Source organism: Glycine max, chromosome 10, assembly GCF_000004515.6.
Source record: "Glycine max cultivar Williams 82 chromosome 10, Glycine_max_v4.0, whole genome shotgun sequence".
Taxonomy (NCBI): Eukaryota; Viridiplantae; Streptophyta; class Magnoliopsida; order Fabales; family Fabaceae; genus Glycine; species Glycine max.
In genome coordinates this window covers 49,354,327-49,373,550 of record NC_038246.2, presented here as the reverse complement: position 1 = coordinate 49,373,550, position 19,224 = coordinate 49,354,327, and the positions used below count along the sequence as shown (strand labels likewise).

At 31.1% G+C, this 19,224-nt stretch overlaps 1 protein-coding gene and 1 pseudogene across 1 annotated transcript; one reads left to right on the top strand and one right to left on the bottom strand.

Moving 5' to 3' along the window:
* Positions 1-6,452: 6,452 nt before the first annotated feature.
* Positions 6,453-8,572, bottom strand: LOC100777547 (uncharacterized; annotated as a pseudogene).
* Positions 8,573-15,937: 7,365 nt separating this feature from the next.
* On the top strand, positions 15,938-18,594 carry LOC100807517 (receptor protein kinase-like protein ZAR1). Its single transcript, XM_003536620.5, has 2 exons — positions 15,938-17,674; positions 17,785-18,594. The coding sequence occupies exons 1-2, from the start codon at positions 16,192-16,194 to the stop codon at positions 18,438-18,440; spliced, it is 2,139 nt and encodes a 712-aa protein (XP_003536668.1). The 5' UTR covers positions 15,938-16,191; the 3' UTR covers positions 18,441-18,594.
* Positions 18,595-19,224: the final 630 nt, after the last annotated feature.

Genomic DNA, 19,224 nt, shown 5'->3' with positions numbered 1-19,224 from the left:
TTCTAATTATGTATGGTTATTAAATTTCGGGTTGGCTAAACTACTAATTCATCGTTTGTGTCATTTTTTTTGTAACAGAGATATAGGCCCTAGGCCTACCATAGCTAAGTAGCTGCCATGATGACTCAATTAGTTACAACAGTAGTTCTGCTTTACTTAAGAATGATTGCCTCTATTACGAGATATCGGTGGTCTCAAACCAAAATAATACTTAAATGGACCAATTTATGTAGGCCTAAATTTAAATTGCCCAATGTTTCATTTAAGCTTTCAGTTAAATAGGCCAACTCATGGATTGGTTTGCAAACTTTTTTATCCTCGTTTATAAAATCTTTTACTATAGTTTGGCCAAAATAATTCACCAGCTAGCTCAGAATATCTTTATTTTTTTAATTTACATTTTTTTAAAATGTATATTTTTTATTTTTTTATATAAATAAATGAATTTGCATGTAGATTAAACTCGTTTAACTTCAGAAAAAAAAAAATCCTTTAAGCGTTATTGGGCCGCAAATTACCGTAACTACAGCTAATATACTCACCTGAAGTTGTAAACGATCCATGTATTGATTGGTAGGTAGGATAGGGTAGGGATCACTATCTATGAAAAGATGGATCCCGAGGCAAAGACTATCGGAATAGGTTGGTTATGAAACACCAAACACCATCACCTTTTGCATTGGTTCAAGTAGAACCATAAGCTTGTTATGAGATTTTTATTTTATTTTTTTATTCTTAAGAATTGAATTCATTATTAAAAAGTTTATAATAATTTTTACATTTTTTTAAATAATTAAGCTAAATTACTTTAGTAACTTTTTATGAGATTAATATTTGATGCTAGTATTTTCGCTTTCACATTTTATAAAATAAATATTTATGTTATATAATTAAAATTAATAATAAATAAATACTTTTAAATATATGAATCACATTACATGTATAATTTATGAATCTTTGATATATAAATTATATTTTAGATTTATAATAAATAATTTAAATAGTGATGTAATTATTTTTAACTTTGATATTTTTGTAGAAAAGCTATTGAAATTTAATCCACTTCAAAATTATAACTTTTTCAAACTTCAATATTTAGATTATTTTCAGGACTTATCCTCAAATGAACATTTTAAGAATTACTATCATTCCCGTTGAATTATATGTCTTATCAGAATCCTATATATTAAGCATTTATATTTTATTTATTCATTTCATATATATCTCAATTTTAATTTAATTTAATAACTAACCTAATATATTTCTTTATCGACCCACTCTCATTGTCTTTGTTCATATATTTAGTTTTCTTAATCACTTGTCTGTTTTAGTTTTTATTAATCAACTTTTTTATCATAATATAAATTATTTATCGTAAATTCAAAATATAATTTAGATATTAAAAAATATTTATTTATCATAAATTTTAACTGTAAAAAATTATATGTGAATTAGTTGGAATGACATTATACATGGTAATGAAAGTAGTATATAGGAAGAAAAACAGTATACTATACAGAAATTTTATTAAGAAAGAATTGAAAAGTAATAACACTTGTTTCAGAAATTAAAAATATAGCAAATTTCTTAATACTAAAATTATTTAATATAGAAAAAGTAAAGAAAATGAACGAGCGAGAAAATTTTAGTTAAGTCGTGTCAAATTTTAGCTGCAACGCAAGGATTAAATTCTCTCGGATTCACATCCTAATTTGCCACTTTAAGGATAAGATTAGGACTAAGTTCATTAACAATTCAGACTTGTGTGGCTGCCAACTAAATGTGCACATAATTGGCACACGAATATTTTTTTAATTCGCCGTCCTAAAAAAGCGAAGGAATCAATATTAAGTTAATCGGTCAACTGCGTAAAGTTTTGAAGAATTATAGTCATCTACTTATATATTTTTTTCCCATCTTATTTTGACTTCAATTTTTTGTTTTATTTTTTCTCGATATCACTTATTTTCTATTTTCTTTTTATTTTTATCTCTCATTTTTCTACTTCAATCCACCTTAATTATTTTAGAGAAAATGTTAATTAGTACTCTAGAATTGTAGATTAATTATATTTATTATATATGGATGTATAGAGGTAAAGGAAGAGAAAAATCTAAAGAGAAAATAAAAAAAAAAGTAGAACTAAAAAGGAAGAAAAAGTGAGGATAATTATAATTATTGAAAGTCTTAGAACCATTCAAATTCACATGTTCTTTTTTATTTTCCTTGTAGCATGACATTGTTCCACGTCACCTTTTCGTGGCGCAAAGGACAGTAACCATTTGTAGCTAACACCTTCTCTTTATCTTTGGCAGAGATCAGAAGCTTAGAAACCACAAGATGGCGAGGCAATTGAAAGAGATGGGAGTAGTGAAGAGTGGTGAAGAAGAGCTTGGAATTGGAACTCTTGTTTTTGTGTTATGTGTGACCCTCTCTCTTATTGCAACTATCATCTTCTTCTGTGCAGATGAAGTGCCCAAGAACTCCAAGAAAGCCTCCCAAGACAACAACTACGGTGGTTCTGCCTGCGCCACCGGGTGTGGGGCAGCATGTGGTGGAGGCTGCGGTGGTTGAGGGTTCAGGCACGTACGGTACACCTCTGAATTGTGACGTGAAGGAACTAACTAACGAGACGAGAGTATCTATTAATCTATTTGGCACATGTTTCTGTTTTTTTCGTTCTAGTCAAAATGGTATAGGATGCTAAGAAATGAAATGATTGATTGTACGTTGTACGACCCAAACTAAATGCGTGAAATCTAATCAAATCACCCTGCCTTTTTTATTCCTTCTTTATTCCTTGCTGAATGAATATATATATATATATATAAAACAAACGAAAGAGAAAAAAAAAGAAGGTGGAGTTGAGTTTTCAATTACAATTTAAGTGGCATGGATTCATTTCTTACAAGGAGAACAGTTGCAATTTAAATTTTTCACTAAAAGAAATACTTACATTGTGTCCCCATTACATCTTATAAAACACATTTATGAATAATAATAATAGCTGTTGTGTTGTATTGTCTTGGTTAATTCAAAAGTTTAAATTCTAACTTGTTCTAATTAAATTAACTTCTATAGTTAAAATTAGATCGTTAAGAAAAGCATCAAATCCATAAACATAGTAGCACTCTCCCTCCCAAACAATATATTTCAAAGTTTCTGTCCTAAACACAATTGTGAATTCTGTGGTACCTTCAATGCATTGTCACACTCACTTTCACATTGACAACTCTGTGTTTGGTTTCACATTAAATTTTTTAAAACTACATTAAAATACCAATTAATGCAATTTAAAGTAAATTTTCGCATGTTTAATTTTATGCTAAAAAATTATGAATCCAAAATTAGTTGAGTTAAAACAATTTTAAATAATTTATATTAAATTTTATTATTAACTTATTTTTATAATAAAAACAACTAATACAACATCATTTTAAAATAATTAAATTAATTTCATTAAAAAACAATTTTATCATTACTCGTACAAACTCACACTTCACCTACATGAGTAGGTTTTTCAATTGACACTCACTAAGTGTATCTTTGAGTAACTTGCAACTGGATACCAAACATGCTCTAATTACATATATATTTTTTTCTCACAAAGGAAAAAGACCCATACTAAAAAAAGGTAAGTTTTTCAGTTCGCACTCGCACTTGAATTTTAGGGGTCTAACCTTAACGCAACAATAAAATTAGAGCCCCGCGATTACTACAAAATCTCTCCCCTTGCGGTGTAAGATACAAACAACCAAACTTCTCAAACCCCACTAACTAAAAGCATCGTATCGACATCACCCTTCCCTCTTTTTCAATCAACGTTGCAGAGACATTATTGTCTTTTACACTAAAAACAAAACTACGAAGGATGGACAGTGAACACTATACAATTACAGACACATCGATCTCCCCTTCGGATTTCAAGTGTCGTGTCTTATGCATTAGCATGACTATTCAATACGTCTCGTTAATAAATCACAAGATGTTCTACAGTTCCTTTCAAAACTGCAATGATCATGACCCTGAAAAGTGCAAAATGTTTTCTTTTTTATCATTATATAATAAAATACTATTGAGTCAATTGACAAAGATAGTTCAAAAAAATATAAAAACCCTTTTGTTTAGTGTTAGTGATTTCTATTTCTTATTTCAGGTGAGGAAATATCCATGCGGAACTGTTCAGCTTGAATGGAGACGACCATGCCCTTTAGTTCTTCTGGAACATCAATATCGTCAAGAACCTGTACCACCACAAAATGGCCTCACTAACACTGAACTTAAAAAGGAACATCACAATTAGAAACGCTCTTTTCTTATGCAGTAATACCTTGAAAGCACCATCAACATTCCGACCACCCACAAGGAAAGTGCATCCCGTTTCTTTACAACCAACAAGTATCTTCAGCATCATGCTGTAGTCACCATCATAATATTTAGGATGCTGCAAGAGTAACATGTAGGAATTTGAAAATACTAAACTAATAAAATCTATTGAAGCAACAAAAAATAAAAGTATACTTATTCTTAACTGCAAAGAAAATACAAAGTGAGAATTTTAAGTACTGAAACTGGTCATTTTGGCTTGGCATCCACAATAGAGCAGCAGAAACGAGAAACAGAGAATGAGACACTTCTTGTTTCTTCCTATTGGCCAGTTTGATTTAAGAGAATATTTTGTTTTCATTTTTTATTTTCACTTTTAATTACAAAAACAGTATCTTGTTTTTATTTTGTTTCTCGATTTTAAAAGTCTGCATAGGAAAACAATAGCAAACTGCTTTTACTATTTTCTATTCTTATATTTGGAAACAGAAAATAAAATGAAAACAAAACATTTCATATAAACATAATTATGTTTACTGCTGAAGTTATACTGTTTCAAAAAGGATATTCACACGCTTCTTAGTTTCTGTTCTCTAGTAGAGAGTATTTTCCCTGCCAAGTTACAACCTAATAAGCTAGTTAAAGCAGGCAATCTGGTACTTAGGTCCTTATTCAAAATTAGTCAATCTGTTGGAAATATTCCCTGTCTCAATTAGCTCAATCTAACTCAAATTGTCTTTAAGGAGAGATAACAATTTCAGTGTGCCAGACAAAAATTATACATATTGGGAAACTATCTTAAAATAGAGGTTTATATACTTTTTCATCCCTCAAATTAAATATTTTTTTATTTTTGTTGTTGTATTTTTTTTCATTTTATAAAGACTAAAATTAAAAAATTAAAAAATATTAAATTATAAGAAAAAATATATTTAAACTTAAAATAAATACACAATTTTATTTCACAAAAACCAGTCCACTTAACGAATGTCATGTCATGACATAAACCAGAGGGCTGCAGGATGATAACCAACGGAATAGGGAAACATATTACAGTCAGATTGCTCTACTCCATTCAGCTATAAAAAATGGCATAAGCAATATGTTTTCTGAAAAGACTGAAATAACATTCTGTTTGGATATTAGGATATAAATAATGAAAAGTTAGTTAAGATAGTTAGAGTATTAATAAGTTAGTTACTATAGTTAAGATATTGATTAGTTAGTTAAAAGGATTTATTAGATATAAATATGAAAAGAAGGATAAGAGTGAGAGAAATCTTATCATTTGTAGATGCATTAGCTATTTGTGAAAGGAAAATCCTTTGTAAAGAGAAAACCTTTGGAGGACAATTTTCTCTCCTATTTTTGTTCTTGTTTTGCTAGTCAAATAAAATCTTTTTTTTATTTTATTTCAATTGTTGGTTCCTAACCCATTCTAATGAATAAAACGTGTTTTTCCTCAAAAGCAAAAGCACTGTCCACGGATAAAATACAAAAACATGAGGGACAGTGACATGATCCAGCAGAAACCAGGGATTGAGCTGCTTTACATTTTGCAGAACTGAAGTTGCAACCTCAGAAACATGCCAAACACAACTAATGAAGCAAGAAGTATTAAAAAAGTGCAGGACATGTGATAGCAATGCAGCACCACAGGAGACATAACAAACTATCAGACGAATAAGGAACCACAATAAGCCCACTTACCTGAATGACTATGCATAAGAGTGAAAAGCATTCGTGCTCTCCATTCTGTTAGGGGACAGCCATAGTGCTCCCTCAACAGAATTGTTATAGTCTGTGAAGTACCAATAGCAATGTAAGCCTATAAATATCAAGCAATGAATGAGAAGAAGTCAGACAGAAATTGAATCAAATTAGCTTTTCTTTATTTCTTTAGATTATCTTCCTTTTAATTCTTCTGTTAGCCAGCCCCGATGGCCTTTTGCTATCAACATGACAAGGTGAAAATCATGTAAATTTAATCCAAGAAGTAAGTAATTCCATAAGTTAATAAGCCTCACTGCTGTGTCCGCCCCAATTACAAAAGCACTGCCTGGAAAAAGTTCAGCCTTCTTATAAAAATAAGGCTGATTGGATACAATTACCGTTTTTCCTGCCATTGAAGAAACCATTTGCTACTTTAGGTGGCACATTAAACAATGACAAGCTAAGTACTCAGAAACAGAATTAGTACATGTTTCAATTAAATTTGGGAGAGCTCAAAAGTACTTTTACTCTAGAAGAAACAATTTTTTTTCTTTTTTCATTTAATGCATGAGAACTCCTTATCATGCATTAAAATTCACAAAATTACTTTCCAAACTTTAATCCAAACATAGCCTTAAACTCCAAGTATGATATTGTCATATGAACTTATCCTAAATTTTTGAACTCAAAACAAAACATGTGAATTCCGTCCAGTATTCACTGTGCAAATAGAAAGGTAAGAACCCATTCTTGGATATAAAAATGGAAGCAGAGTCCGTTTCATAAATTGGTAGATGCAATGATACTTAAGAAACTCATGCATTTAGAAGTTATGACCTATGAATGGTTAATATAGAATCTGGGATAGCAAAAAAGAACCTCACCAACTTTTTCAAATTGCTTGATGCGATCTTTGATCTGAGACACTGATAATGGAGGTTTGTCTGCATTGACTGCAGATATTTCAAAGCAAGGATACCCATCACCACAAATACTGCTTAGATGTATTCTTAATAAGAGAAATATTGAAATAAAATTATGAACAAAAGAATCTAAGTTTAAATAAATCATCATGCGTTGCGTATAGATATCTGATCCTAATTAGATTCTCAAAAGAAAATTATAAACTTCTACAATATAATGTAAATTTTACACTCACTACCCAATCAGATATAATATTTGATTATTATGGTGTTTTTGGTGAATTGACTATTATATGGTGTTGACACGATGCCAACTTCTAAAGAGAATATTTCATTGTCAATGTCAAAGTTAAAATATTTCTTTACTCCAGTCCAGTAGTAGCTACTTTAATAAATAACATTAATGTTATCAACAAATATAAATACCATCGAATATTTTAGACTAAATTCTAAAAGCAAATTAATAGAGTAGCCCATTGAAAGGCATATATTTATAACAAGCATATTAAAATAAAACCAGAAAAAAAAACAAGCAAATCACATTTTATGACTAGTCCATTAGATTGACCTATAAAAAATATTTGAGCATTTTTTTTAAAAAAAAAAATAACACAAGTTTATGTACCGAGTAGCAACTTCCATAAGCTTGAGATGCCCATCATGTAATGGATGGAAAGAACCAGGCATTATTATTTTCCTTTCGACTGGTATCTCTGCAACCAAAAGATAAAAAATTATAAATAAGAAAGTAGAATGTAAACGTCACTGTATTAATAATTGATATTGCTTCTGCTCAAAGGTTTAACCATACCATTTTCAAATGGGTAAATTTTAAAGCATATTTGACCATTTATAAGTTCTAACTGTTGATCTTTATTGAACTGTATTTCACATTCATCAAACAGATGTTGCTGGAACTTTGCATGCATTTCCAATTACCTAGAACCAGAACAGAAAATGGAGCAAAAAGAAAGCCAAAGCAAAGTAAGATTTTAAAACAAATCTGTCGGAAGGAATACGATAGTTTTTTTATGTGGTAAGGAATACGCGAAAGTTTTGCTTCCAAATATTCCTGTTCTCATTTTACAAGATCTCCAATGTTCTTATACATAATCTTAAAAAGGAAAAAAAACAGAAGAAAAACTTGAGAGCAAATAAATAGCAGAACAACAATATTCACAATTTTTTTCACCCGTCACACACCTTGATCAAAAGATGACTAGAAACTCTACCCTCTTCTTCTCGAGTACGAAGCCCCTAAAATTTAGCAGTTTGCAGAATGAATAAATAAATATATATTTTTTTACATAAACAAAATGATAAATAAATAAATATATACTATTATGAAATGATTAGCATCAAGTTCAGAGTAACACATGGAAAAAAGAATAGGATAACAGTACCTTAGTCAAGGTCACGCTTGATATCCAAAGTTGGTCGGCTGTCCTTATTGACATATAAAATCTGCAAATAAACATAAAAGTAAAAGAAGTTCACATGGGATTAGTCTTCCCCAAAAATGACACTTAAGAGAAGAGGGGGAGTACAATTGTGCAATATGGAAAGATCCTCTTTAAAGAAAATGTGACAAATTAACAAGGTCCAGAGAGTCATGCACATGCACTCAGATTGACAAAAATAAATCCAGAGGTAACTTGAAAAGCAGAAGTAATGCACATATCTGTCGTTGAGCTTAGCTTGTTTCTTGTACCTTTATATAAACAAATCACTGCCCATTGCACTAGGCTCCCACCTGGTGGGGTCTGGAGAGGGTAAATGATATCCAAGTCGCAAGGCAACAACCCTACTGATGCACCAAGGCTTGCCCTCTACTACTAATACAACTTTAGGAAAAATATATCTTCATAGGAAGTCATGGACAAGTAATAGCAAGAAAACATCAGAAAAAACATTATATGAGCTCCAATAATAAGCTCATGTTGATGATAAGCTAGTTATCAATTTTAATCGCTGTCCAAAAAGGTTCCATCAGCTTGTTTTCTAATTCCTTAAATTCCCATCCAACTTCTCGGTGTTTTTCAACAAAATTGAATTACAAACTTAAAGCACATTATAATTTAACTGACAATTGCTAAATAGTTGTATTTTGATAATAGAAAATAAAGTAAAATTGTCATTAAAAATAATTATTTAGTAGTTATTTGCGTTTAAGTGTTAAAAAATTGATGTTTTGTTAAATCTTGGTTGTAGATATAAAAATTGGAGAGGCTAAAAACAAAAAATTGGAAAAATAACGAAAAGAAATCAACAAGGTCCAGCCTAGTGTCTCGCTCAGCATGCAACTTGCACTAAGCGCAACAGAAGACATAAGCGCTAAGCGAGATGTAAAGCACGAGAGTCAGTACTCGCGCTCAGCGCGTAACAGAAACAGAACACGCTAAGCGAGAGGAGCTCGCTAAGCGCGCGATCCAACAGAATAGAATGTGCTAAGCAGGAGGAGTCTGCTAAGCGCACGATCTACACGCACTGAGCAAGAGAGGTCGCGCTAAGCAAGCCTATGGAGGCCCAAAACTCACTTCAGCAGCTATAAATAAAGAACCAGGTCAAGGGGAAATGACACACCGAGTCTCAGAGCATTCTCATTACTACCTAGAGCCTGAGAACTCTTCCTTAGGGAATTATCTTCTCTCTTTTATCATTTTTCTCTTTCTTTCTTTTACCCTTTTTCTGTCATCAGTTCCTATACCCCATTAATTATAAAGCCCTCAATGGCCATGAGTGGCTAAACCTCTAGTTAGGGTCTCACAGACCTAAAAGCCAAGTGATGCATGATGTACTCACTATTTATCAATGCAATACCAGATTTTTCTTATCCTATTATCTTTTTTGTTTATCTATTCATGCATTATTCATCTTTTCATTCATTCTTTTAGGGGTTATGTGCTCGGAAGAGAGTAACTTCTAATTATGATTTAAAGAAAATATGCATGCATTAATTTTGGGGGTTAGATACTCAGAAGAGGGTAATTCATAGAACAAAAAGAAAAGATTTCATAAGAAAGTCATTGCTAGACATAGAATGATAATTTTATGCCCATGCATTTTTACAAACATCTAGAATTCAGACTTCATACATTTTATTTGTTGAATATTTTCAAAGACATTTGAGAGATAGATAAATAAAATAGGCTTATCATCCCGAGGAACCAGGGGCATGTAAATGAATAGATGTGGGTAGGATAAAATCACCTGAATTGGTAAAGAAAAATCATAATATCATAATCCTAGGCAGATAGAACATGTTAGGTCCTAACACTTGCATTCTATTAAATTTCATCTTTAATTATTTTGCCTTTAATTCTTTTGCTTTCACTATTACCGCTTCCTATTCTTTCTTCTATCCCCCTCTTTTATTATTTCTTCCTCTTATAAATTGAAAAGTATCCAAAATAAGTACAACACACAAAATTTATGTGGAATTCGACACTCGGATTTCCGAGACTTTATTACTTGGACATTTGATACATTTATCAAACCCGTAACATTAACCCACCCATGTTCTCATCAAAGTAGGATTCGGTTATAGCAATTTCTGGGGTAGTTTCACAAGGTGGTGTCAGGTTAATCACACAAGACTGCCTGACAAATGTGAATTTCTTGGCATAAATAGAAAAATAAGTAAATAATTCTGGACTAGAGGTATAACAAGTTCTATTAAATGGATAAAAATAAAAGTAAGAATTTTGATCTTTTTGATAGAAAACATAATTATTTTTGTCTCAAAGGTCATTTTACACTAAAAATATTTCTACACTTAGCTACTTTTATACTATGAATCACATGATCAATAGAGTCACCCTTGCTAAGCAACTTCATTGGTTTGCCTCTTAACAAATCATATTCTATAGGATGGATCAATAGAGTCCTTGCATGCAATATTTATTTTGCCAACTACCATATAGTCTAATTCAAACACTACATTATTAAAATTTATTGGAGCTATAAAATGAAGAGTTGTTAATAGACTTCATGCTTCACCTTCTTGAAGGTTCATGTATGGTTGTTTCCATGATATCATTGCTGAAATCATTTTCCATTGATCATCACAAATATATAAACTAGTTCTAGTAGCATTATGAATCATAATTCATGTTGCATTTGAGTTATGTACCTTATGGTGAAACTTCTTCCTTCTTCCAACTGCTTAACATTAACATGTTTATTTATAAATATTTTTCTGATAAAATTAATAAAAGCCTGTGTATCAAATATTAAGAATTACTACATTTTTTTTGTACAGAAAGGGCATTTTGTTAGGCATTAGGTGGTTTCAATCTCTTAGGTTGAGATCTATCAACGCTCAAGCAAAATTGAAATGTTGATTCACTGTCCACTTCTGTACAAAGAGGGCCCAATTGAAATCCGAAAAATTCATCTTTCATTTCTTATAATTAATTAACGGCATCTTGTTAAGTAAACACATTTTTATTATGTTGTGTCTTGTGAGTGTCTAGTGTCTACCATCATTGTAATTTGCATATAAGAGAATCTATGGCTATTGCGAAGAAGCAAGTGAGCACAATCAAGACTCAAGAGTGGAGGTTGGATAGGTGAAATCTCTTTCACACAAATGACATCAATGTTCTACTCAAACCCGTGCGGGATAATAATTATGTGATTATTACATACTCCTAACACTCACTCTATTAATTACATTTTCTTTAACACTCACCTTATTATCAGTTAAAATCTACTAAAAATTAAAACATGAAAAATGTCAATTAAATAAAATGTAAGATCTATTAAATTGTGATTTTCAATAAAGTTTAATAAATAAAAATATTTTTAAAAATGTTAGAAAATGTGTTCAACATTTTTTATATTAATAGATGATACATGTGAGGACTAATATTGTACTTCAGTTCCTCTAAAAAAATGTATTTCGGTTAATAATATAAAAAAATTAAGCTATTGAAGATGAAAAGTACAAAAAAGGTTTTATAGCCATTAGCCAGGTAAGCATGGACTATGGAGCATTATGATGTGATGGTGGGCGGGCTGGGCTCAATGGAGCGAAACGGTCACGCTCCTGTTGCCGTTACTACTTTTCTCAATATCCTATATCCACGTAGACCACATCTATTTTGCCTCAACTTTGGAACCTACTTTTTCTTGTTGGGTTTTTCTTTTTCTTTTTTTTGTTACAGAATGAGGTTTTAGTACCTCCTTATAAAGGACAACAATAAACAATAGACATCTCCTGATAATCTGGTATTATAAAAGTTTTATATTATTAATTAATTAAACAGATAGTACTATCTTTGTTTCTAGTTATAAAATTTAATTACCTAATTTATTAATATTAAAAAATAATTAATTTAGTCGACAATAAATATATTTTAAATTTATATACTTTTAAAGATATTATTATCAAACGAGTTTAAGTCTTACTTTTTTAATGAGACTAATATTTCATTAGTATAAAAAATGGATGAAAAAAAAATATTTTTTGTCTCAGATATAAATAAAACTTAATTAATTTTATCTTATTTGATAAAAATATTTTTTTGAATCTTTTTATGTTTGATATCTAATTTTAATGAAAAATGGTTTAAGAAAATATTTTTTTAAATGGATATTGACACACTTTAATATACATTATAATCACTATAATTTTCGTTTTTGGTGTCCTCCTCCAGTTGATTTTATTAAACTGAAGTGTGATGGAGCTATGGTCCAAAGTCAGAGTATGACTTCTTGTGGAGGAGTCATCCGTGACTATAAAGGCCACTTTATTCGTGCCTTCTTAAGAAAACTTAGAAGTTGTTTAATACTTGAAGCTGAGCTATGGTCCTTGCTATTTGGAATGATGATGTTGAAGGATGCAGAAATGCCCAATGTCATTATCGAATCTGATTGCCTTGAAGTTGTGCACCTTGTCAATGGTGGTTCTTCTCCGGGGCATACTTTTGTTGATCTTGTTGATGAGATTTGTAAGCTTAAAGAGAAGTTTTCATAATTGTTATGTGAACTATATCTTTAGGGAGTCGAATATGCTTGGTGATAGCTTTGCTAAGCATGGTCTTTCTATTAGTACAGATAATTGTGTCTTCCTTTCTCTGCCAGACTTTGCTCGTAACTCCTTCATGGAGGATGTCTCTCTTATTGATTATTCAATAATATCTTAATCTGAGTTTGGGGGTGTTTGTCCAACCCATTAGAAAAAGAAAAAAAAAAAACACTTTAATGAAGTTAATAAGTGTGAAATTTTTTTTCCTTGTGTTCCCTCCGTTTTTTAATTATAATAACTTTTTTAGAAATTTATTCATCTTTTTTTATAAGATTAATTTTTAATTTCTATATGTTTTAATTATTTTTTCTACATAATTTTATTTAATTATTTTTTCTCTAAACAATGAGAAATAATTAAGTGAATATAAAATATATTTTTTAAAATAATAATATAAATAATTGACATATTTATATGTAATTAAATAAATTAATTATTATTTTCTTAAAATATATAAATTTAATTGAAAGTATCTTACGAAAAAGACGGAGTAACCGATAGTATTAACTTGCATGCGTGTAGCGCGAGGCCTACTGCAATTGAATCTACCAATTCTGTATTTCTGTTGGATAATTTAGTATCCATTTAATTTAGAATTTAAAAAAATTAAATTGGAATCATTAAATCTATATCAACAAATAAAGACAATCGAGATTGTTATAATAGCTCATTGATTTCTACTTTCATTTGTTTATTTTATCTTAAAATGTTTTGCATGATTGAAACAAAAATAATAATATATTATATTATTTTTGTGAACACAATGTGTATTTTCGCTAGGAAATATAAAACATTAGTGAATGTAGAATAGTGTAAACTCCAACGTTAACACGGGCCACTCACCCCGTAGCGTCTTGCGACAGGAACGGTTACTTGCGCCCTTCACGATCACATCCCAATTTATCGCCCTTCTCCTAATCGTATCGTCTTGAGCGGTGCACTGACACGTGGTCTGCAATAATTATTTTTTTAGTTAAGTTACCGCATTAGGAAGTTGTGCAATCGATCAATGTATGGAAGTGTAAATCAACTAGCTCGTGGACCACTTGATCAACCTTATTATACTTCTAGAACAAAAAAAATTAAGATATACTTTTATAGTGTGTACTTCAAAATAAATAATATATCAATATAAAAATAATATTATATTATGTAAAAATATTATTTATTAAGTTATTTTTCATTTCTATGTTATATTAAGAAAATGTTTTCAAAAATACATATATAAAACCTTATCAAATTGAAATTATTCAAAATATAATTCATTTATGTTTTCATTATCATTTCTCATTTTTTATCTTCCTTTTTCTTATTACATCTATCACTTTTCTTTTTATTTTATACTTGTAGAATGAAATTTGGGTATATAAAAATATTTTTATTTTTGAAACTAAGTGAGATCCAATTTGTAAGATTTCAACTCATTAAAATGATCTCAAATTGAATTAAACTAAAGAGGCGCTTTACGGATGAAGAATATTCCCCACAGAGAACAATCATCGCTGTCCATTGTTGTGTCCTCTTAAGTATTCATTCCTCTGTTCAAATTTCACGGTTGTGTTTTATATTTTTATTTTTATTAGTGTGTATTAACAATCATGATCGTTGGCAACTAAATATCTGGATCCATCCTTACTTGTCCAACACCAGGTAAGCAGGTACAAGTACAAAATGTGCAGTTTGATATATTTTGTTCATTTTATTAATATAGATCTTGTAATACTTTTAAAAGGTATATAGATAAAATTGATGATTTCAATTCAGAATTTGATATTAATAATAATAATAAATATTAAAATTGAATAACTAAAAAATATGATAAAGACTCTCCTTTTTATATATTTAAAAAATACATATCAATACAATATTTTATAAATATGGTTTATATATATGATAAAACTTTTAATCCAACAATAATTTTGAAAATAAAATTATCTATACAAAATATTGAATAATATAAAAATCCATATAAGTTATAAAAATGCAATTTAAATTTCTTTATTTTTAAATGAGAAAAACAAATTTTAATAATATAATTAAACTAAATAATGAAAATTAAAACTTATTAGAATGCATTATTAAAAAAATATACATTCTTGTTAAATAAACAAAAGGAGAATAAAAACATCATTCTCTTTAAATTATGTTTGACAAGACAAACATTTTCAACTAATTTCTTTAAAAAGTTAACAACTAAAAAGCTTGATCGATAACAATGTTTAGTAAATAAGCTCATTTTGCTAACTTATAGAGTTTTTTTATGTTAGTTTAAATAATATTTTAATTTTTAACTTCTAAATTTTTATGTTATTTTTATTCTAAAATATTTATTAAATTTAATTTTACCTTTTTTACATAACAGAGAATTTTATTTTATGTTTTTCTTTCACCCTGTTTTAGCATACATAAGTATCTTTTATTTTTTTTATTTTAAATTTAGTTGAAAATATTTTAAAATATAACAAAATTAATAATAGGATGTATAATTAAAATACGATGCCAAAAAAATTTACAACACTTACATACCAACTGAGATATAATTCTAGAATATGTAATATGAAAAAATATAATAATTAAAACTAAAAATATATAATTAAAATAATTTATTTTTAAGTAAAAGTGTAAGAGTTTAAAATTGACTAAAAATTTAAACTCATAATTACCAAAATTATTTTTTATAAAAATATTATATATTGTAAGCATATATATATTTATCATTTCATATTTATTAATTTCTTGAATAAATATTTTATTAAATACTTTTAATTCAATAAATTTAACTATCTTGAATTACAGATAGTTTTTGGGTCAGTTTTTAACCATTTTTGGGTCAGTCTTTTCTTTGATAAAAGAAATGTCGCGATAATTTGAGAATAGTACTCGTGTAGTGAGTTGTTGTTTCTCTCTCTTTAGTGTCTCTCACCAACAAAGTTGTAACTCTCCCCGAGGCTTTGGTCTTGCTTTCCCATTCTTCAACACTTCCTTTTCACACTATTCTGTTTCAAGCTTTTTCTCTCACAGCCTAGCCTGCATTCTCTTTCTCTCTGTCTTTCCACCTCTTTTTCTCTTCTCTTTCCTTTTCCGTAACTCAAACCAGCTTTAAGCTTAAGCTAACCTCAGTGACCCTTCTTCTTCTTCTTCTTCTTCCCCTTGCATTTTGGATTTGCTCCAACGGTCACTCTGTTGGAGGAAGAAGAAATGCTCCCTTTTTTTGCTTTGTTCTTTTTTCTTCTTTGCTGCAACTCTCTTGCACCCGTGGTGTATTCTCTGAATGCCGAAGGTTCTGTGCTTTTGACACTGAAGCAGACCCTCACAGACCCACAAGGGTCCATGAGTAACTGGAATTCCTTCGATGAAAACCCTTGTTCATGGAATGGGATCACTTGCAAGGACCAAACTGTTGTGTCCATTAGCATCCCTAAGAGGAAACTCTATGGCTCTCTTCCTTCTTCTCTGGGATCTCTCTCCCAGCTTCGCCATATCAACTTCAGGAACAACAAGCTCTTTGGAAACTTGCCTCCACGGCTCTTTCAGGCTCAGGGACTTCAAAGCATGGTGCTTTATGGCAATTCGCTTTCTGGGTCTGTCCCAACTGAGATTCAGAACCTCAGGTACCTTCAAGCTCTAGACTTATCACAAAATTTCTTCAATGGGTCATTGCCTGCTGGAATTGTCCAATGCAAGAGACTCAAAACCCTTATTCTCAGTCAGAACAATTTCACTGGCCCTTTGCCAGATGGGTTTGGTACTGGTTTGTCTTCTCTGGAAAGACTAGACCTTTCTTACAATCACTTCAATGGGTCAATTCCCAGTGACTTGGGAAATCTGTCAAGCCTGCAAGGAACTGTTGATTTGTCTAATAATTATTTTAGTGGTTCAATTCCAGCTAGCCTTGGTAATCTTCCTGAGAAGGTTTACATTGATCTTACGTACAACAATTTAAATGGTCCAATACCCCAAAATGGTGCTTTGATGAATAGAGGGCCAACTGCTTTCATTGGCAATCCTGGTCTCTGTGGTCCTCCTTTGAAGAATTCATGTGCTTCTGATACTTCATCTGCTAATTCACCTTCCTCATTTCCATTTATTCCTGATAACTACTCACCTCAGGGTACTGGTAATGGTTCCATGGGAAGTGAGAAAAACAAAGGGCTAAGTAAGGGAGCTGTGGTTGGCATTGTTGTGGGTGATATAATTGGAATTTGCCTTTTAGGTTTGCTGTTCTCTTTTTGCTACTCAAGGGTTTGTGGTTTTAACCAGGATCTGGATGAGAATGATGTTAGCAAGGGAAAGAAAGGGAGGAAAGAGTGCTTCTGCTTCAGAAAAGATGACTCTGAGGTCCTATCTGATAATAATGTTGAGCAATATGATCTTGTCCCATTAGATTCCCATGTGAACTTTGATTTGGATGAGCTTCTCAAGGCTTCAGCTTTTGTGCTGGGTAAGAGTGGAATAGGGATTATGTACAAAGTGGTGCTTGAAGATGGACTTGCTTTGGCTGTGAGAAGATTGGGAGAGGGAGGTTCTCAAAGGTTTAAAGAGTTCCAAACAGAGGTAGAAGCAATAGGGAAGTTAAGACATCCAAATATTGCAACTCTGAGAGCCTATTACTGGTCTGTTGATGAGAAGCTTCTCATATATGATTATGTACCCAATGGAAGCCTTGCTACAGCAATTCATGGTAAGTTTTGTTAAACACGAGTTTTCTTATTGGCAATTACTGATCTTTTGGCCTAACCTAACTCTTAGTTCTTGTTTATTTGATTGTTTGGTTCCATTTTATAACTTCAGGGAAGGCTGGACTTGACACATTTGTGCCACTATCTTGGTCCTATAGATTGAAAATCATGAAAGGAACTGCGAAGGGATTGCTCTATCTTCATGAATTTAGTCCCAAAAAATATGTCCATGGAGACCTCAAGCCAAGTAACATACTTCTTGGACAAAACATGGAACCCCACATTTCTGACTTCGGAGTTGGGCGCCTTGCAAACATCGCTGGAGGGTCTCCAACCTTGCAATCGAACCGAGTGGCCGCTGAGAAACTACAGGGAAGACAAAAGAGCTTGTCCAATGAAGTCACAAGCAATGTGTTGGGAAACGGTTACATGGCACCAGAAGCAATGAAAGTGGTGAAGCCATCACAGAAGTGGGATGTGTATTCATATGGTGTGATATTGTTGGAAATTATCACAGGAAGATCATCCATTGTGCTAGTGGGGAACTCAGAAATGGACCTTGTTCAGTGGATTCAGTTGTGCATTGAGGAAAAGAAGCCACTCTTGGAGGTGTTAGACCCTTACTTGGGTGAAGATGCAGATAGAGAAGAGGAGATTATTGGAGTTTTGAAGATTGCAATGGCTTGTGTTCATAGCAGCCCTGAAAAGAGGCCTACTATGAGGCACGTGCTTGATGCTTTGGATAAATTGACTATTTCCTCTGATTGAGAAATTTCAGGGAGCTGTGCACTGTGAATCCAGCTCATTTGTGTAGCTTTTGCCTTTACCTCTTGTCTTGGTCACGTTTAACAATGTCTTCTTCAGGCTCATGAATCCTTGTAATTGGAACACTAGAAGAGAAATTGAATTTGCTTGAGAAAAATCGTCAATTTTTCTGCTACAACCTACGACTACGAGACATGGCATGCTTTGGGGACTCATTATTTTTTATCTTCTTTTTAACCCGGATATATTAATTTAATTTACCATCCATATGATCCAAATTAGTTTTTATTTAATCCAAGTCATCGGTTTACTGTTAAAATGTGTCATGTTCATTGTACATGAATAAGCTTTTTTTTTTTTTTTTACAGGACAATGGAGTTATAACCTAAGGTTCCAAGTAAATTATCTAAACCACAATAGGTGGACTTAATGGGTTATAATGCCTTCATGTCAAATTAAAAGAACAGTGTTGTGGTTTTATTCTTGTTATGATGAGAGCGGTGGAAAGATTTGGTTGGGTTCCTAACTGGTGATCTTAATATCGCATCACCGTTCACCAAAACAATACTAAACTGACTAGACGTTTTATTCTTAACCCCTCTAATCAGTATCATAATGGGGTTGACGCATCATTCGCCTTTTTCCACGATTAAGGATGTGTTTGAAGTCCTATTATTGTACGGTTTTCAGAATTTTAGCTAATTTTCACAAGATAGTATATAATTCAGTTTTTCTTTTTCTTTTTTTATTTTGACTTAATATAGTTAAGTTATAGGTGTTCATAATC